Source organism: Trachymyrmex cornetzi, unplaced genomic scaffold (assembly GCF_001594075.2).
Source record: "Trachymyrmex cornetzi isolate Tcor2-1 unplaced genomic scaffold, Tcor1.1 scaffold257, whole genome shotgun sequence".
NCBI lineage: Eukaryota > Metazoa > Arthropoda > Insecta > Hymenoptera > Formicidae > Trachymyrmex > Trachymyrmex cornetzi.
This window is the reverse complement of record NW_017297238.1, coordinates 82,834-104,635: the sequence shown is the minus strand read 5'-3', so window position 1 is coordinate 104,635 and position 21,802 is coordinate 82,834. Positions and strand designations below refer to the sequence as shown.

At 33.6% G+C, this 21,802-nt stretch overlaps 2 protein-coding genes across 2 annotated transcripts; both read left to right on the top strand.

The window, feature by feature from the left end:
• Positions 1–485: 485 nt before the first annotated feature.
• Positions 486–9,414, top strand: LOC108761616 (serine-enriched protein). Its single transcript, XM_018508227.1, is given in 10 exon segments — positions 486–804; positions 1,127–1,233; positions 2,462–2,667; positions 2,752–2,887; positions 3,476–3,514; positions 4,660–4,777; positions 5,039–5,196; positions 5,280–5,411; positions 5,497–5,679; positions 5,815–9,414. Coding segments are annotated over 8 exon segments (2,160 nt in total). The 5' UTR covers positions 486–804; positions 1,127–1,233; positions 2,462–2,470; the 3' UTR covers positions 7,012–9,414.
• Positions 9,415–12,661: 3,247 nt separating this feature from the next.
• Positions 12,662–18,367, top strand: LOC108761603 (alpha-amylase 1-like). The gene is made up of 5 exons (XM_018508212.1): positions 12,662–12,850; positions 13,645–14,078; positions 17,214–17,592; positions 17,717–18,208; positions 18,319–18,367. Exons 1-5 carry the CDS (start codon positions 12,674–12,676, stop codon positions 18,328–18,330), a joined length of 1,494 nt encoding a protein of 497 aa, XP_018363714.1. The 5' UTR covers positions 12,662–12,673; the 3' UTR covers positions 18,331–18,367.
• The last annotated feature ends 3,435 nt before the right edge of the window (positions 18,368–21,802 follow it).

The following is a 21,802-nucleotide window of genomic DNA, read 5'->3' as shown; positions in this document are numbered from 1 at the left end:
CTTTTATATGTAACTGTTATAAAATTATTCATTTTTGGTGAATTATGAAAATTATTATCCCAAAAGAGTTTAAAAGAATTGCAAAATAGGAAATAAAAATTACATATATTTTAAATTATAGATATTAATTATATCGTAGTATTACATTTTGCACAAAAGATGAACACACGTTTTATAGAATATATAAAATTGCAAAAAGTTTAAAATTGAAATTTCTGGTAGCTAGTCAGAATTTATCAACAAGTATATTGTCAACAATTAATTAAGAACAATGACATTAGCGAAAGTGCAAGCCTATGATACATGACCTCGAAACCGAATACTCTCAAGCGATATTTAATCAATCGTTCGACCAAGGATATCCGTTTCGCTTGAAATTATCCGTCCGATAGGGAGAAGGTCCTCCGGGTCGAGCCGGCGTAGAAACGGGGAGCGTCGACGTTCCACATGACGCAGGCGCCACGACGCCTTTCCGACGTCTCGTCGACAGGAAGCTCTGCATCTGTCCAGCTCTTTGCTCGTCCAGAGACTTCGCCCTGTGCTCCCTCCGACTGTGTATCCATTCACGAAAGCAACCCCCAACGCGTCCGGAATCCCTCGAGTCTTCACGAAGACAGCAGCCAGGACTGTGAGACGTTCACGCGCGTCGTTCTCTGCGGCAAGATCACCCCTCGTCTCTTCCGCGGCGAATAGGGGCGGTGTTCGCTCGATCCGGACAGCTTCGTTGGAAACGCGCGCTGGAAACCATCGCGATCAATCCCGTGACGTCGATTGTATCCCGAGCTCGATACCGCGGACCTCTAGGTACTTGCCTTACGGTCGAAGTGTTCGATAAATTTCGCCTGCAATTTTTATTTCACACTTTATCTTAACGCTGTCGAATATAACCATTTACATTTTACATTTAAATATGTGAGAACTGTATTTGCGATTGTATTCCCGGTTTGTGTCCAATTAAGTTATTGTGTATATTGTGCTTAATTAATGTATTACGCTTAAGAGAGAAAACGTAATAATCTCCTTAATAATTTCATTCTTGTTGACCCGTTTGTCTTTGCATATGCGTGTTCCACGATTAATACGTCAATAATTAATTGTTCGTTCTTCTTTTGCGCATTCGATTCAGCCAACATCGATTGATTTCTCCGACAATATTCAAGAAGAGAGTTAAAAGTGTTTTTTCGGGGCCAAAGCAGCCCGGCAAGCGAAGAGGCTCCGGGATCAAAGCAACAGGTAACACTTCATTTCATATTGAGACACTTTTCTATTTATTTCTCTTCCGACAATCATTGTTCTGCCCTCTTCTTTTCATTCTCTGTATGTGATTGTATCCTCTTGCACGTAATTATTTAGAGCATTTGATTATTTACAACAAAGCGAAATAATCTGGTAATTATTGAAAGCGAGGAAAACAATTTAAATTTTATAAATTGCTAAAACATAATACTTAAAACATAATATTTTTTTTAATTATTGCAAATTTAATAAAATTGAAAAATGCGCAGAATATAAGTAATTAAGTAATTCATTATTAAATTATTAAAAAAAAGGTTTTTTATGTAAAATGAATTGATTCTAATATTTCTTTGAATAATATCATAAATTGTTTTATTTATATTTTTTAGAACAAGATAATCACAGTATACAAAAATGAATTCTAAAATAAATTCTATATTCAGTATAACGAAGAGGAGATTGAAAAAAAGTTACAGGATTTGAATAATTCTTTTTATACATGCGTGTGTGCTCATTATTTGTCTTGATTATTTGAAACGTAACGACAATGAACAGCAGCAATTAAATACGAAGCATTATTGACAGAATTAATCAATGAAATTAAAGCATATCCTCATTACTTTTTTAAACTTGATAACAAATTTTTTATCTAGCAAGTAGGTTAATTACATTGTGGATAGTGTGATCCGTTGTAAAAAAAAATACATCCTTCTATTATAGTGTCGCTTTGTCGACAAGAGAGCTAGCAGATTTTTCTCCTCGATAAAACGCCTGCACTCTACAACAGGAGCAAAATTTCTAAGAGAAGTGTTTATATCGAATTGTTGATAGTGCACGTATTTAGCATAAAAGTGTTAGTACTATGGATTACCTCATAACAAGAGGAAAAAGGAAAGGGGTAGCAAAGATTATCCTTTAAATAATAGTTTATAGATGAAAGCGACGTTTTTCTTTATACAATCCCCTGCTGCGTATTAAAAGGCCATGATATTTTTATCTAATTGTAAGCCTGCGCACTACTTGTGTACATAATAATTATTGAGCAATTTTTTTACGTCAGTTTTATAACAAATAAATAAATGTAAATAATATTGCACACACTAATACTTATCGTGTTAGTCTTTACATTTATTATAAACGGAAACAAATAATTAAAATCAAAACTATAAATAAATCAAGAAATAGAATTACAACAACTTATCCTCATTCTACATAAAATAAACAGCAGGAAGACATGGGCCCGATGCCGGAGGCTTCAGGATCTGGAATGACCGACGAGGATGATTACTCGACTTTCGAGAATAAAACCGGCCTGGCCGAAGACATGAAGTTTTTGGCGAGTATGCCAGAACTCTGCGACGTGACATTCCTCGTCGGTGACACCAGGGAGCCAGTTTGCGCCGTAAAAGCTGTGCTCGCGGCCAGAAGCAGGTTTGTATGAAAAAATATTTTCATATCAACACGCATAGAACAAACGAGTAAAACAAAGGTTTTCATCCTTTTCAAAATTTACAGAGTCTTCCATAAAATGCTATATCAAACTCCGAGCCCGCAACGTAAAAAAGAACCGCCGGCGCGAGAAAACAAGATTCGGCTCTTTCTCAAGCGCAGCTCCGAGCCGCTGTTAAATTTGCAGAACGCCGCGCAACAGGTACTTGGCATGAAAGTTAATACATAATTTATCACTAACAAACTTGTCGCGTTGACCAATAAAAAAAATTGATACAGCGCAATATTTATAATGTATCAGGTCGCAATGAGGAAGATATCAGATTTTTTGTCTAATTCTAATATTCTTTAACCAGCTCCTTTTCCAATTTTCCTTTGTGACGAAATCAATATGCCGCGTGTATATATCTCAATATAAAACAGAAAGAAACAATAAGTATTATGTAAATAGCACATATATAAAATAGATATAAACATTTTCTCAGACTAATTGTAAGGAGCGAACACGTTCGATATGCAAAACCCAACGATCGCTCGTGTTAATCTTATCAATTTTAATTTAACGAAACTTATAGAACTGGTGATTTTCCGTTAGTCTGCTAATTAATATAAAATAAGCAAATAGTTACACATATATTTCTGTTAACCTAAATACAAATACCTTGTTGAAACGACAATCGTTTTTTTTTTTTTGGGACAAGTTGCATATTTATCGTGGCCGTCGCTGAAATGAATATTCCGCTTTTATCAGGATAGAAATAGTAAGTGTGCGTTTGTATGTGTCGTGTAGCGGTCAGGGTTCACGCAGCAACTGGCCCCCATCCAAGAGGTACTTTGAACGTCACTTTTACATAAAATTTTTTACATACAGATCGAAATCGTTTCCATCCCATATCTGGCCCCCTTTTTCCCTATATTTCTAATTGAGTACTCCTCTTTTTCTCTTCGCTAATTTTCTGCTCACTGCACTGTGATCATGACTTTGTCTCACGAAATCATTTAGAGGAGCTGTCGTAGGAGACCACTTGAAATTTATGTATTGACATATCAATGTTTTTTTTCGCTGCCTTGACTTTTTTACTTGGACAAACGTTCTTTTACCTTGTTATTCTTTTGCGCGTCGAAGAGAGATAGACTATTCTCCAGACACGTGCGCAAATACGTAATTAATTCATGCGATTATGGACTGAACTGTGCGCTAATTATATATTTGAACTACTGCATGATCGATTCAATTGTACTCTCGTAGTCGCCAAATCCATTATAGCTGTAGATTGGCACGATTACAGAATTCACTATTTCAGCTGTTATTGACTATGTTTACACGGCACTTTTAATCAGATTTAATAATATCCATAGTTGTACGTGAGTGTGTGTATGCGTGTGTGAGCGCGTGCGCGCGGGTGAAACTGGCCAATCACAGTCATTCCATTCTTCAGTAGAATAACTATGATTGGCCAGTTTCATATAACTACGATTGTTATCAAACCTGATTAAGAGTATTGTATGTAAACGTAGTCATACTGACTTACATAATGGTAACTCACAAATCAACCAAGCGAACAAGTTGTGATTATTAATATTAAATTTCAGCGTGCATCTTAAGACAAATTATAATAGGATGTTCTCAGTAAAACGCAAGAAATATAAGTTTATTTAGAAAATATTAACAGATGTAGTACTTGAATATGTTCGCTGGGTTATTAGTTAGGCAATATACTAGTACTTATTCTCCTAATATGTTAGATGCACAATAGCTAAAATTTTGCACTAAAAAAAAATATTATTATGATGCCGATGTATCTCTTATATAACATATCATCTCTTTCTTCATGATTAGTGAATTTGATTTACTATTGCGCTAGTCCTTACGGATTCCCATGCAAGTCGCTTAGCACGGGTATTCGATTTAAGCTTGAATCTGAATATCCCATTTCTTCGTTTAGATGTTTGTATTTTACTTTTGTATCGTAGCCGCAATCACATCAGCATCATACGCTGATTATCGAGGAATTCGAGCCCGATGTCTTCCGGCAGCTGATCGAGTATATTCATACGGGATGTGTGACATTACAGCCTAGGACTTTGCTTGGTAATCAATTATATAGTATCTCAATTATATAGTATCTCTAACAAGCCAATTAGAATGTCTATTATTTGCCGCATGGATTAATCATTACGACGAGTATATTTCCTGTCATTATATCTTATCCGACATTCGTGAGCTAAGCATATATAAAGTAGAAGTTCATAAGATAATTTCACGTACTGTAAAAGACACATCGAACATTTGATCGAATCTAATGAATGATTCAATTTCGATGGCTGATAATAATTTATGTCCTTATGTTAGGGGTAATGAACGCCGCCGATTATTACGGATTGGATGAACTCAGACGAGCCTGTGCAGGCTTTGTTCAATGTTGTATAACCGTTGATACGGTCTGCGCTTTGTTAGCATCAGCGGAACGTTATATTCAGTATAAATGCACGAAATCCTTGGTTCAAAAGGTAAAAGTTTTCGATACATTATGTCTTTAATGCTTAATTTTGTAACTAATTAATTTAAAATTAATACTAAACTCTTTGTGAAGGTACTAGAGTTCGTCGATGAGCATGGCAATGAAGTATTGAATTTAGGATCGTTCACATTACTACCGCAACACGTTGTCCGTTTGATCCTTGCCAGAGAAGAATTACGTGCAGATGAATTTACGAAATTTCAAGTAAGCTTGACACATGAATATGTTAACAACATTTATCCGACATTTTTCTGTATAATGTTTCTTCAAATTAACTTCTCGCTTACAGGCTGCATTAATGTGGAGTAAAAAGTATTGCGACAACAATCAAAATACACCGTTGAAAGATGTAATTGGTAACTTCATCGAGTACATTCAATTTCACAAAATTCCAGCCACTGTATTGATGCAAGAAGTAAATCCTTTGGGACTGGTGCCACCGGAAATTATCATGAATGCATTAGCTTATCAGGTGCGCGTTGCTTTTTCATATACTTCGTTTTAAACCGCAAAAAGATGCTATTGATACAGTTAGCGTTATAAAACGTGTCTCACACAATTCCTTGCGACAGCGCCATCAGTTTCTTTATGAAAGAATTTGTTGCAGGCAGACCCAACCAGTGTCGACCCCAGAAAATTCTCTCCCCACAGAGTGAGGAGACAGGGTCGCAGCATGTCGGTCCAGTCGTCGCTGGATCCGTATGGCAGCATCACGACCTTGAGCTCAAGCGGCTCCGACGCCGGATCGGATCAGAAACAAAATTCTGGTAGCAACTAACCTCAGGCCACGGCCGCACTGATCGCGGCCGTTTCGGACGAGCCTCGACGAACCGAGGATATTTGTGGCCCCGACGAAGGAGCGGCGCCGACAGACAATGTTATCGCAGAAGAAAGAGAGCAGAAAGAAAAACAGCGACCGCAACAACAACAACAACAACAACAGCGGCAGCAGCAGGAGCAACAACAAGAATCTCAAGTTCAGGTTCATGCGGAACAGGAAGCGCCTCAATCACAGCGTCAACCGCAGGAACAACAGAAACAAGAACAAGTACAGTCACAACAAAAAGAGCCGGGTCATCTACAGCAGCAAGTCCGTCAGAAGATAGAGAAGGACAGGGAACAACGGAAGCTTCAGCAAGAACAACAGCTATTGCAGCGTAAACTGGAACTGGAAGAGCAACTACGACGCAAGCTGGAGCGAGATGAAGAAGCATTGCAGCGAAAATTAGAACAGGAAGAAAAACCGTTGCAACAGAAGATGGAATATGAAACACGAAGGAAACTAGAAAAAGACAAAGAGGAACAGCAGCGAATTATGCAGTTGAAAAAAGAAACGGAGCAGTTGAAGAAAGAAGAAATGAAACGTTCGCCGAAAGCTGAACAGCGTGTGCAACAACAGAAAAAGGTTGACGATAAGCAGCCGCAACTACCAAAGCCAGACGAACAGCCGGAACTGCAACAGAAACGTAAACAGCTGCAAGAACCGCTGGATAAAAATGAGCGAGCGAAACTGCGCAAGCAAGGTGAAAAAGTGGAGGTATCGCGTCAAGAATCACTTGTGCAACAGCAAAAGATGGAGATAACAGTGCAAGAAGATCAAGAGGCACAGCGCCGGAAGGAGAAGCCGCAGTTGCCACAACCTGGGGAATCGCAACAACAGCAGCAACAGCAGCAGCCGCAGCTGCACCAAGAGCAGTCGGGAATCCGGCCGCTCGAGGGAGTCAGTGGACTTTACATTAGGATAGTGCTGAGGCACGAAGGTCGCGCGAATCTAGTCTGGCTATACAAAACACACATATTCTAAATTTCGATGATTCGCCTCGTCGCTTCCGTCTGAATGTCTCAAGCGACCTCGCAGCTATACGGCTCTACGACTTATCCATCCATGTTGAAAGGTACCGTGAATGCGAGACGTAATGCGATTAAGACGCATTACAGCGCTCCGCATATTCCGGGGTTACTTAATGTCTTAAGAGAGCATCGGCGTTTCCTTTAACGTTCTAATGTCGACGCGTCCAAGTAACGCGCGCGTCAGAATATCAACTGGTGCATGTAATCAGCTTCTTCTCCACGAAGCAAGTGAAGCTTTAACGGTACATCTTTGCGCCGCCGCAATCTCGGTAATCTCGATATGCGCGTCGCCATTTCTAGATATAATAAATCAGAGGATTCCGTTAGGCTTGATTGTCCATGATCGTGGAAGAAGACAATCGTACTCATGTTATTGTTGCAAGAGAAATATGTATTTGTTAAACGTAAATATGTGCATGTAAACATAAATGCATCTGTCGCTTCGTTCATCGTGCTTTCTCTATTGTTCGACAGGTTCTTATCGTTCAGTCCAATAAACGCACCATTGCGGACAGATAATTAACATGAATTAATTAAATAAGTGCAGTTTAAAGATACAATTTCTTGTTTACGCGTAATATTTATTACTTGCATTTTTATGATTACCCCACATAATTTATCTTCTGCAACTACTATTTTTTGTAGTTTCTAATTTTTCATAAATTATATGTTTGCCGTAAACTTCATAATACTTTTTACCATCTTTACTTCTTACCATTGAACTATTTCCATTATTAATCAACGAAACTGCATTGTCAAAAAAATTGACTTATATATCGAATGAACTTTTCGCTACGAGACGTAATGTGGTTATAGTAACAATTTCAGAGAGATACTATATACGCTTGTTAAAAATAGATCTTATATTATAGCCAAGAGAGACATGTAATATATATTCTATATGTTTCTGGATAATAGTTATTTGACAGTAATAGATGACTAAAGAGCCGATATTTTGTCATGAATGCTTCCCTGGATATTATTACACTCGATACTAGACATATGTATTCTTCGTTCAGTTGCACCGTCAATTATCAGAAAACCAAAAATCTCAGCGAAGCTATGGTTCAAGTAGCAACAGAAGTCTGAATACTCGCCAGATAAATTTCGCTGAAACGAATATTATTGCCGTAGTTTTTAACTATAATAATTGATGCATGCAGCTACAAAATAAGTTATATGTTACACTTCAGTCCGTTATAAATAAAAAACATGCACTAAAGTTTAGATACGTACGCGCGCTCTTAGTAACGTTAGATATCAGTCCGGTAGAGATTACACAGAAGCAGTTTAATTTTTAAACAGAGCTTAACGCATAGATCAAAACGTCAAAAACAACTGAGCGTAAAACTAAAACGCAGCTGTCACCTCTGGTAATGTTTTTATTACTGTCGCATGTGCAGCTTATTTGCGTAGATATATCAAAGATATGTTCATAAATGTGAATATATTTACTTGTCTATGTACCGTTGTTTGTTGTGTGCAACGACATTTCTATTGTTTTATACGTAAGATGTATGTACAAAAAATATATATATATATATATATATCGTTGAGCAGCCTAAATGGCGCGAACTCCTTATCACAATGTTAATCGATAATGCGATCGAGCTAAACATAAATGGATAAAGTATGGCATAAAATATCATACTGAGATTTTTTCTTCTCATTTAAAATAGCTTCAATTGAAACTAATTAACATGTTCACTGTCACCGACGCGCAGGCGCGTCTTTGATTTGCGCTTGTGTCTCTATTTTTAAGCGCTTAAAATATAAGCGCCGAAAGTTTTATACAACTCGCCTCACTAAAATCACTTTTTAAGAAAATTATGACGAAATGTTCCTGGCGAAATGTTCCAAAAATAAAATGAAAACATAGTGATAGTAAACGTGTTAATTCAATGATTTCTTTAGCAATTTGCTGTTCTGCTATTATTCGTCTGGCTACTGCGTATTTTAATCAATATTCAATATTATACTAGTATCCGTTAGTCTTCCATCTTATTTTGAGAGGAAATACACAAGAATGAATTTTTCAATTTAATATAGATAACATCGTGGTAACTCTAGAAGTTTAAGTTTTCTTTACAACATAATTAAGTAATTTTTACACGTCTGATTTTATACATATCCCTCCTCCTGAACGCATAGTTTATATAAAAAGCGTACTGCATTTCTTCCGTTTGAAGATGAAACTATAACAGAAAAGAAGAAAGACAGACACTCACGTATAGAATTGTATAAAGTTCAAACCGTTAATTCGCTGGCGATCGGTATAACTCTACCTAAAAGTTCGATCTATTTACTGTGATATGCCGTAGCCAAATCAGTCCAACTATAAATAAAGAAAAATATGACGTCAAAAGTGAAGTTCTTCATTTTATCTCATGACTTGAAGCGTCTACAGGAAATCATAATAGACGTAATCAGATTGTAGGAAAAGGTAATTCAATTCTAGAAATACAAAAGGTAGTATTATATTAAAGGTAGTGTGTGCGTTTTACTTTGACGTTGATAGTTTTTAATGTTTCTATGTAAATACAGATCTTGCGCACGTTCAACACCTGGATTACGTTATTCCATTCGCTCTACCATATCCCGTGCGGGAAATGCTGAGCGGTCAACGCGGTGATGAATCGCAGACAAATCATCCCAAATAAATAGCGAAAGGTGTTACGCGCCAAAGAGATCGATGAATATTATCATGACATTTCGCACCCGTACCTCTGTCGACCTTGTTCTCCCCCCACGATCGACTCGACTCGTTACGAGCGTCAGATGGCAGGCGCATCACAAATAATTATCCTTCCAGCATCCTGGCTACGTTTATGACGTAAGATATCGCGAGATTTAGTCCGTACCGATCTATCAATCGTGCCATCTGCCATCGAGGTTGTTCCGTCGGCGTTAACGGCCTTTTAAAAAGATTTTATTATATACCGAAATACCAATCGCAAGAGCAACAAGAAAAATATTATATTCAATTTTTATTTTGAAAACATAACAATCATTTTACACTGGATTTTTAATTTGATATTTAAAACAGCTTGTGCTATATATAAATACAAAAATCATCTATACCCTAGTAGCACAGAACATTGACTATACATTGGCTAAGATTGGCTAAATATTGGTTATATTGGGGATACATTGGCCAAGATTTCCCAATGTAATGCCAATATTGGCTATATAACAAATATCAATGTATCGCCAGTATTGCATATTAATTATTATCCAATATTTTCTATACATTGGCGATACATTGGCCAATATTTCCCAACGTAATGTCAATATTGGCTATATAATAGATGCCAATGTATAGCCAATATTACATATCAGTCGTTACACAATATTGGCTATAAAATAAATGTCAATGTACAGCCAATATTGCTTATCAATTATTATCCAATATTGGCTCTACATTGGCGATATATTGGCCAATATTTCCCAATGCAATGCCAATATTGGCTATATAATAGATGCCAATATATAACCAATATTACATATCAGTCGTTACACAATATTGGCTATAAAATAAATGTCAATGTACAGCCAATATTGCTTATCAATCATTATCCAATATTAGCTCTACATTGGCGATACATTGGCCAATATTTCCCAATGCAATGCCAATATTGGCTATATAATAGATCCCAATGTATAACCAATATTACATAACAGTCGTTACACAATATTAGCTATAAAATAAATATCAATGTACAGCCAATATTGCTTATCAATCATTATCCAATATTGGCTCTACATTGGCGATACATTGGCCAATATTTCCCAATGCAATGCCAATATTGGCTATATAATAGATGCCAATGTATAACCAATATTACATAACAGTCGTTACACAATATTGGCTATATAATAAATCATTACCTAATATTGTCTTTATTTGTTATTTATTTATTATTTATTTATTTATTTTTCTTTATTATTGGATATATATTGTGGATAGATTGTTTATATCATATATGTACAATTAAGTAACACATTTATTAATCGATGAAATGGTGCAGCACATAACGCAGAAGGCTCATAGTCCAAAGGTCCCAGATTCGAATCCCGTAGGTTAATTGAATTTTCACTCAATTATTTCTAATATTGATTATACATTATTTCAGGAATATTAGCGAATATTGAAAAACCATGTATAGCCAATGTAAAACTTTGGGTAAGAATTAAATCCCCAATATTGACTAAATATGACTAGGCGTCTACTTTACAATATTGGACCAATATTGGAGATTAAATTTTTGCCCAATATTGGCGAAATATTGGAAAAATAATGTATAGCCAATGTTAAACATTGGGTAAAAATTGAATCCCTAATATTGGTCCAATATTGTTGAAACAATATTGGTCCAATATTGTTGAACCAATATTAGCTAGATACGACTAGGCGTCTACTTTACAATATTGGACCAATATTGGTTATCCAATGTTTTAATATTGGCTGTACATTCATTTCCCAATATTGCGCCAATAATTTGTGCTACTAGGGTACACTTATTTAAGATGTAAATTACGACAAAGATAATAAAGAAAAAGTAATACTCAATCATTGTTCAGTAAAGCCAATAAAATAAAAAATAAAAATTGATCTGTAAGCAATTTTTTACTAATATAATTAAATGTGGTATATTTCAGGTGGTATATTATTACAGTTATTATTATTATTATTATTATTATTATTATTGTTGTTGTTGTTGTTATAATATTGTCAATACAGTTATCCTTATTATTAAATGGCAATTTAAAAAATAAAAATAAATAATGTGATCGATAAAAATCAATATGTAATTGTTTAAATAACAGAATTGTTTATGTAATAATACAGTATAATATAATTCGATAAATTATAAATTTACATTATTTTTAAATTTATTAACGTTTATTGACAGCGTAAAGTAATTCATAACAAATATTACACGTAACACACAGTATTACGTCGACCACGTTACATATATATTCATATGATTAATGTCTGTGAATGTGTGAAAGATGTACTAATACTCGCGTCGCACGAGCATTAATTTACAAATAGACAGTCGTTTAACCGTAATGCAATTTTTAATCTTTAGTCTCAAAACAAGTACAGCTCCGGATAATAACAAATATTTATTTAACTTATTTTTTTAGTATTTTTTGCTGTGGTATTTTAAATCGCAAATTTTGGGGTACCCTATATACAAAAGGCTATATACAAAAGGAAACTTATGTAACTTGTTCCATAAGTCCTGTTTGTTTCCAATTTCTCAATAATTTCTCAATAATTCGCATGTACAGTTTATTTACAGTCTATTATGTAATTATTTCCGTAGCCATATATTTTGAACCATAATAAAACTGCCACATGCGATGAAATCATCTTGAATATCAGCAATTAATGTCAGTGCTTCAGAAAGAATGACAAATGAAGTATATAATACATATAACGATTATCAGTTTGCTCTATTAATATTAGTGACACTTATCATAAGTATTGTCCTATTTTTCTGATAACTTCATTAATCATTGCGTATCAATGAGGCAAGTTTTCTATAAATTGTCTAATCATATCGGAAAAACTTAAACAATTATTGTCAGTTTTCAAGCTTGACAGCATGATGCCTCTTTTTAGCCTTGGTTTCATATCTTTGTTGGTTTTTGCAATTGCCCATAAAAATCCGCATTATGTCGGTAATAGAACTTCCATGGTTCACTTATTCGAATGGAAATTCAGTGACATTGCCAAAGAATGTGAAAACTTTCTCGGTCCGATGGGCTACGGTGGTGTACAAGTACGTATAATACGCTTGTATAGTATAATAAGTAACGCTTGTATATACACTGAGAAAAAAATGCTGTTGATTCAATTAAAGTCTATATTACGGGCTGTCACTAACATAAGTGAGAGATTAGTTCATGTATATTTTTATTGACATAAAAAAAGGCATAAATTATTATTTCAATAATAAGGCCTTTATGTCAAAAAAATATACATGAATTAATATTATTTATGTAGTGACAGCTCGTAATATAGACTTTAATTGAATCAACAGCATTTTTTTCTCAGTGTAGTATTATAATATAATTTCTTTAGTTTGAATAATATTGTTATAATATGATATTATTATTTATAATTATTTTAACTGAATTGAATAATACTTTTTAAAATTAATTCTTAATTTAATTTAAGTTAACTCTAACTTAACTTTTAATTAATCGTAAGTTAGTTATTGATTTATATTACTTTTAATGTAACTGAGTTAATTTTATAACCCATTATCTTTAATTTAACTCGATTTAAGAAAAAACTAACTTATCTAACTCTGTCATAAAGCAATTGGAGTCAATTACGGTACTGCATTACAGGATAGAAAAAGAAAAACTATCACATAATGCATATATTTATAATATTTTGTTATTATATTAAAGAATAAATTTGTCAATTTTGTTCCTGCAAATTTATAGAATTATACAAACATTATGCAAACTAACAATATACAAAGTGCAAGTAGAGTCAGTTCTGCATAGCACTAAATGCGTTACATATAAAAAATATAATGCTAAATAGTTTCTTGTATTTTCATAGGTTTCTCCCATAAATGAGAATCTTGTGATAAACGGCAGACCATGGTTCGAAAGATATCAGCCGATTTCTTATAAAATTATCAGTCGATCCGGAAACAAATCCGAATTTAGTAATATGGTGCAAAGATGTAACAAGGCTGGTGTGCGAATATACGTCGATGCGGTTATCAATCACATGACAACAAATGCACAACCCGCGTACGGCACCGGTCATACATCAGCACAACCAAATAAGCTTCGTTATCCAGGAGTTCCGTATAGTTCTAAGGACTTCAACCATCCAACATGTACTATTCAGAATTATAACAACGCTACTGAAGTTCGCAACTGTGAGCTGTCTGGTCTTCACGACCTTAATCAGAGCAAATTGAACGTCCGAAAGAAAATAGTTCAATTTCTTAACAAACTCATCGATTTTGGAGTCGCTGGCATACGGTAATTATTTTCAACTAATTTATTCTTACCGTATGATACTTTTTATATAAAATATATAAGGAAATAAAGACAGAGATTATTTTTGTTTATGCAAAATCAAAATTCTTAGAACATATTAAAAGTTTAATGTTAAAAAAGTTAAGGATTAATTGCAGCATTATTTGGGATATTGAGAACGAATTCTCTTCTGTGCCGTTCATAATTTCTACTATTGAACTTAATTGAGCAAAAAAATACAAAAAATTAAATCATTTACAACAAGCGATCGCGTTTCACCGATAATCTTTGTCTGCGTACAACATCAACGCACAGTCGATGTGCATTCCACGCAAAATATACGAATGAGATATAAAATCCGAAGTGTAAACCCGCGAGATGCACTCTATATAGCCTCCCTCTCGTCTCTTTCTCTCTTTCTCGTTCTCTTTCTTACATCAAGGATGCACCGAAGACTGATGATGTTTAACATTAAACCGGACGAGCGGTGCCGCGCGATACTGACAGAGGCTGGCTCGTCTGGTAGCATTAATAAATGAGGGACATCAGCTTTTAATTACGCGCCTCGCTCGTAATTGTAACCCGCAGCGAAATCGTACCATCTCGTACCAAACCAGTGGCTTTACAAGCGGAAGAGCGATATACGCGTCGGGAATGATAACGGGGCGCGCTGCCGTTCTGGGGACTGCGCTTATATACGCATCACGTCTGCGGATCGCGAATGTTTTGCGTATATTTCGAGTAAAAAAATGTGACATTGATGACGTATATTAAGAAATTGTGACAACCACAAAAGTATGCTAAAGTCACAGTACGCTCACGGAAAATATATAAGGAAATTTGATGGCGCAATATAGTATATTGCACAATATATGTATACAATCGTATTCTGCCGTTCTGCAGAATAAAAAACCTTGCTAAATAAATTTAATAATTTTAGAACACCCGAGATTATTACTAACGATTATTAGCAGAACGATCTTAAAGGAAATATTGCAAATAATGTAAAATTATTGTATGTGCATTCACGATAATTTCATCATGTTAATTTCGACATATTTATAAATTCGTGCGAGCGAAATGTCGTATATAAAAAAAGAATTTTTTTGTCCCAGCAAAATTATTGCATTGCATTGAAATATATGAAAGAAAAAAAACTTTGTTATCGTAAATTGCTCGATATTAATACCTATTTGTTTTGTTGATTAAATCTTTTGTTAGAAAAATCTTGCTAAGTAAATTTAATAATTTTAGAACACGCGAGATTGCTACTAAAGCAGAACGATTTTAAAGGAAATGTTGCAACGAAATCGTCACGGCCTTAATAAAGAAAGAATTAATTTTCTCTGGTTATTATAGCATATTATAAATCACATTGCACTAAATTATTCTTAGCTTATCACAAATGTTTTTGTTGTCCATATAATAATTAACAAAACTTCTGCAGAATTATTTTTTTTAGTAGCAATCTCGCGTGTTCTAAAATTATTAAATTTACTTAGTAAGATTTTTCTAATAAAAGATTTTATCAACGAAACAAATAGGTATTAATATCGAGCAATTTACGATAACAAAGTTTTTTTCTTTCATATATAGCAATGCAATAATTTTGCTGGGACAACAAAATTCTTTTTTTTATATACAACATTTCGCTCGCACGAGTTTATAAATATGTCGAAATTGACACGATGTAATTATCGTGAATGCACATATGATAATTTTTCATTATCATTATTTAATAACATTATTTAAAATAGTATTGCAGTAGAAACAAGAAAGTCATAATCTTGTTTCTTAATGAGAATTCTATATGTATATATATCTCTCTTTTCATTTCTTTAATGAAGTTACGTGTATTTTTCATAATCATAGTAGTAACTTTGTTTTATGATAGCAAAGTTAATAAAATTTTATCCGCGATAAAAGTAATTATAGATATGTAATGATAATCCGAGTGTCCTAAATAAGCCGGTCAATTAATACAGAGTCCACAACAGAGCTGATAAATAAAATAATTTTCCCTGTCGCGTGTTATCCACAAGTAAATTACGGAATGAATAAATGGAAATAAATAACGCTACCTAGTCGCATCATTTTCCGTGGGTTGCAATGAACTCTGATCTTCGCGGTGCGTCAGCCACCGTGTGTTGCATTGCAAGTGCCTTTGGCAAATGCAGAGATGATTACCGTGAATGTGCGATTAAATTCAATGGAGTTGGAGGTATCTACAATCAAACGGTAAAAATCTTAATTGACCGAATAGCGTTAATTAATTAACGAGCCAACTTGTTGCCGACGCTCATAATTCGGCGCGGAAATAACTGTTTGGGATGTTGAACCTCTGACCGGAGTCGTGTTAGCTACCGATCCCGCCTGCATGCCACATGCTAAATAAAAGATATGTGGAATTAGCGGTCATTTATAATAAGACATTTGCAGCAAGAATAGCAAAATGCATAGATTTCGCGTTTCTCGGTGCAACTTTATACGATGGGTAGAATTTAATTGTGTTTGTAGTGGTAGAATTAAGTAATTAATTAATTAATTAATCATGTTATAATATGGATTTTCTTTATATCATAAATAGAAATATTAAAAATTAATGGCATAATTTGCGCATTTTATTAAAAAATAGAGAGATTCTGTATATAGTAAAATAATTCAATTACATAGGCATACAAAAAAGTTTTTAGATCCAGAAATTAGTCCATAATAGTTTTATGTATTTTGATGCTTTGAAACCAAATTCAATGTCCAAATTTTTTTTATCGACAGAAAATAACTCATTTTCCCTCAATTCTTCAGTATTTTTAACCTGTAAGCTCGCGTATTAACTTTATAAACTTGCATATTACCATTGAACTTTCTCTCTTTTTATCTCAGCTTGCGTATTAAAAATAGTTTTTAAAATATTAAAAAATCGAGCTATTTTTCATTAGTAAAAAAATGGTGACGTGATGGAGCAATTTGGACATCAGATTTCAGAGCGTTAAAAAGTACATACTTATGTATAATATCATGGTCTAATCTCTGGATCAAATATTAAATTTTGTTTTGTATTACTGTATTATCATTGATATATCTATGGTATTTTATCATTTTGATAATATTTTATAATATTTTACCTTTTTTTTGCAGCATTGATGCCGCCAAACACATGTGGCCAAATGATCTTAATGTTATTTACAAAGAAATAAAAAAATTATCTCCTAAGAATGGATTTCCGCGAAATGCAGAGTGTTACATCTATCAAGAAGTCATCGATCTCGGTGGTGAGGCCGTCAATAAGTTTGAGTACAATGACTTTGCAAATGTCATCGAATTTTTGTATGGTATCATCTTGGGTAAAATGTTCCGTGGTCAAGACAGTTTGACGAGACTTGAAACTTTCAATGACACAGACACTTGGAAATTAATACCTTCCGGCGACGCTTTAATTATGATTGACAATCATGATAATCAGAGAGGTGCCGGTGGAGCTACTATTTTGACACATAAGGATCCGAAACCGTACAAGGTGTTTTTTATACTTTAATGAACCATATATCGTAAATATAAGATTTAATTGCTATATTAGAGGATATTCTCTCTCTCTCCCTCTTTCTCTTTCAATTTTTCTCTACTTTTTATTATCTATACAGATGGCAGTAGCCTTTATGCTTGCCCATCCCTATGGTTATCCTCGAATCATGAGTTCCTTCGCCTTTACTGATCCCAGTCAAGGACCACCAGCAGATTCATATGGCAGCATCATTTCGCCTAAAATCGTCAATGGTGAGTGCATCAACGGTTGGGTCTGCGAACACAGATGGCCGCAGATTTATCGCATGGTCCAATTTCGTAATCTGGTAAACGGCGAAAAGATACAGAATTGGTGGAGCAATGGGAAGAATCAGATCGCTTTCTCCCGCGGTGCCAAAGGTTTCGTTGCCTTTAACGTTGAAGGCAATAATCTACTTAAAAAGTTGCAAACCGGATTGCCTGCAGGAACATATTGCGATGTTATAACTGGAGAAGCCATCAACGGCCGTAGCAAGTGCAGCGGAAAATCGGTGCAAGTTGGTAACGATAGTACCGCTTTGATTGAGATTCTATCAAATGAGCCGGAAGGAGTACTTGCCCTTCATATTCAGGTTAGTGCAACAAAAAGCGATAAATATAAAGAGAAATATAACAGATATGACAGTCAATAATAAACGATTTATTATATAATAGTATTATCTAAATTTTTGTATAATTGCAGGCGAAACTGTGAGACATACGTGCAGATTAATAATAAACTTATAAACGCAACATTTTAAGAAGCTATGTAACTAATTTGCATTTTTATATAGATTATTGTGTAGATCATAATTATATATAAATGATGTAATTAAATAAAAATAAACATAAAATACTCTTTGCATTTGAGTAATAATATTATTACACCTTTGTTTCCTGTTTCATAATTTATTGTCAGATGTATCTAATTAATATAGAGTTCAGCTATTTAATTGATACGAAACTCTTCGATAAGAAAAGAAAAGAAAATTATTTTCAAGATGTTAACAAGGAAACATTTGGAGACTAAAGAAGAATAAATAAAATTACCGGACTTTAGCTTAAACGATGAAGCCTTCCTTTGTATATTTTCTCATATTTTTGTATGTTCTGAATCATTTGTAAACATTTATTTTAAACTGATCTGATGGGAACATGCTGAAAATCGCATAAAAATAGTAGTTTCATCAAAATCTGATCTTTCATTGAATTTTCAATATTTTATAATTTTTAACTAATGTGAAGAATTTTATGTTTTTTTTTTAATTTAAAAACCCAGATATTATTCATAAAATATATTCAGTAGAAAAGTACAATTCTATAATTTTAAAAAATAAAATGTAATTTCGTAATTTGATGTAATTTTTGTTGTGATCATAAAAATAATTAGACATATAGGATTCAGACGCGGGTATCGATGTGCAAAGAAATTATACATACAGTTAATTAAATAACATATAATCTAAATATATGTATATAAATAAAAAATAAATACAATGTTGAACAAGGACTCTCTCTTATCAAACAAACAAAAAACAACCAAATTCAAGGCTAATGAGAGTCAGCGCGAACTGAGGTGTTCAATAAATCTTACACAAGTAATTTTGTTAATCCATCCGATGTGATGACCTCATCTTTATTCAAAATTTTGAAAATTTGTACGTTTCGATTCTCTTTTGAATCTTCATCAGCAAACTTCTTGAACAATATTAGATTTTGCGAACGTTCAATGTAGAGTCATTCACAGGTTGCTAAAACTGAAGTGTTATCTGTTTAAATTCATACGAGTATATAATAAGATATTGAAAGAACAACCAATGTAAACGAGTAACTCACATACGATCGTCAAATCTTATCATGAAACCTTGGATAATGTTTTTATTTTTACAATTAAACACATTCTGTAATACATTTTATATACTTTGTTTAAACTCCGTTCAATTCATCTGGAGCGATGAATGTGTCTGACAAAACTTTATTAACGAAGGTCAGAACGACGGCAACAATAAGTCACGATAAAAATTAATTAGCTAGACAGTACATACTTATTGCGTTGCTGATTTTAACCTATATGATCTGCCTAGCATATTTAATATCTATCATGTTATGTCATGGATATAATACATATAAGAACAGAAAATTATTACAAATGTTTAAAACATAATTCAACACCAGAGTTAAAGCGTCAAAAGCGTAGATCTAAAATATATAGTCAAGATTTAAAATGTGTCATCTTAACTTTATGCTTAAAACTATGTAGTAATTAACAATCAATTCATTGTAAAATTTACACATATAATTAAATTAGAAACTGATAAAAACAATATAATATTTATAAATATAATTTAAAAATGAATTGGAAACCAAATTACAACGCCGCCTAACAATTGTGCATAATATCTTGAGTTAAAGTTAATATCGCTCAGCCTTAAAATGAACATTATGTCATGTGCGACTCTCATTAGCTCTGAGTTTGGTTTTTTATATGTAAATAATTTACAATGACAACATGTTTCGGCTCTAGTCCTCTTCAGATCATATAATAAATAAATGCGATAAAAATATAGTCAAATAAGTGTAGATATGCTGTTTCTGTACAAGATCAATGTATCGTTTGCAAGCGGTTGATTAACCGAGTGAAAAAGACCTAAAAAATGAGTCAAAATGGTAAAACGATATTGAGTAGTAAGAGTATTAATAAAAATAAATTAACTCACCAACATACAATTATGTAAACATACAAGAATATAATCAGATAAATACAATGTAAAAAATTAGTCTTCACTTAGTTCTTTTTGCAATTAATTTTTTCCATCCTAGAATCCAGTTTACAATGGAGATTGGAGAAAAAAAATTAAATTTTTTGAACATTAGGTTTATTAACAACAACAATATCATTAAATTCGATTGGCATAAATCCACTTTTTCGGGTAGATACCTCAATATTTGGTCTCATTACTCTCTCACTCACTCACTCACTCACTCACTCACTCTCTCTCTCTCTCTCTCTCTCTCTCTCTCTCTCTCTCTCTCTCTCTCTCTCACACACGCGCGCGCGCGCACAAACGCACAAACGCACATAGAAACGAGGTATTATCATACTTATATAACAGACTTATTTGATCGAACGTTTTTTCTTTTACATCCTAAATTTCAAGCAAAAAACTTTACGCTTATGATTAATATTTTGCTTCATAATAACTATTAATTAGATTTTATTTTTCGTACTATTCACAATTGTTTGAAATATTTATTAAACAGACAGACCTCTAAATCTTCGTAGATTACTACTAAGCAACCATCATGGTTTACAATGCCATATATTTCCTATATTTCAGAAAAGTTCACTCAATTTAATAATCAAGATATGAGGGTCGTTTTACAGTACTAATAAACTAAATAAATATATATTTATTAAGGTTCATAAAGATCCTTGTCCACATATATTCAAGAACAATGTTGTTTATGAAATCTTATGCAAAAATTGTGATGTCTCTTATGTTGGCCAAATAGACAGATAACTGAAAACTGGAATTTCTGAATATAAGAATCATATTCGTTGGAAAACACCTAACCACTTAGTTTTAACTAAACACAGATTACAATTTGACCATGATTTTGCATGGGAAGAGACAGAGATTTTGGGTTTGAGGATGCAATCTGTTGTGCAAAGTCTTAGACTTTTAGTCCCGTTAATTAGTTCGTAGCTGCAAAAAGAAGAAATTTTGCGATTTATCATTGTTCATATATCTTTCTAGATTTCTTTCGGATGGAAAGTGGAATTAGTAAAATGGAATTAGTGTCGTTTCCTACAGAAAAAGTCTGCTCTTTCACGTGATGATGTCCAATTTTGAGTAACTTTTCATTATTATTCCTGTTCAAGTGTTTGAAATCTTTAAAATCGCGTCATAATCGGGAGTACCGATTTTTGTTTTTAAAAGCTTTATTATATAACGACTTTAATCCTAACGAGAGAGAGAGAAGCCGTATTCTGGGAGGTCCAGCCGTTTTCGAGATATAATTTCAGAAAGACAGGACAAAGAGTACATCCGACTACTCGGTTACGCGCATTGCGTCGCACCAGTGTTTTTCAAGAATTTCAAGGGTCATATATCATAATATTCGTAATATATCAACAATTAATTTTATCACAGAGGAAAATTTAAAGTTTTGACATTGCTGAGGCA

What these genes read in the sequence shown, in the direction of transcription:
- LOC108761603 (XM_018508212.1), top strand. Translation starts at nt 12,674, where the DNA reads ATGATGCCTCTTTTTAGCCTTGGTTTCATATCTTTGTTGGTTTTTGCA. An exon ending in TGGGCTACGGTGGTGTACAA is followed by an intron (nt 12,851 to 13,644) that starts GTACGTATAATA and finishes GTATTTTCATAG; the next exon opens with GTTTCTCCCATAAATGAGAA. An exon ending in AGGATCCGAAACCGTACAAG is followed by an intron (nt 17,593 to 17,716) that starts GTGTTTTTTATA and finishes TTATCTATACAG; the next exon opens with ATGGCAGTAGCCTTTATGCT.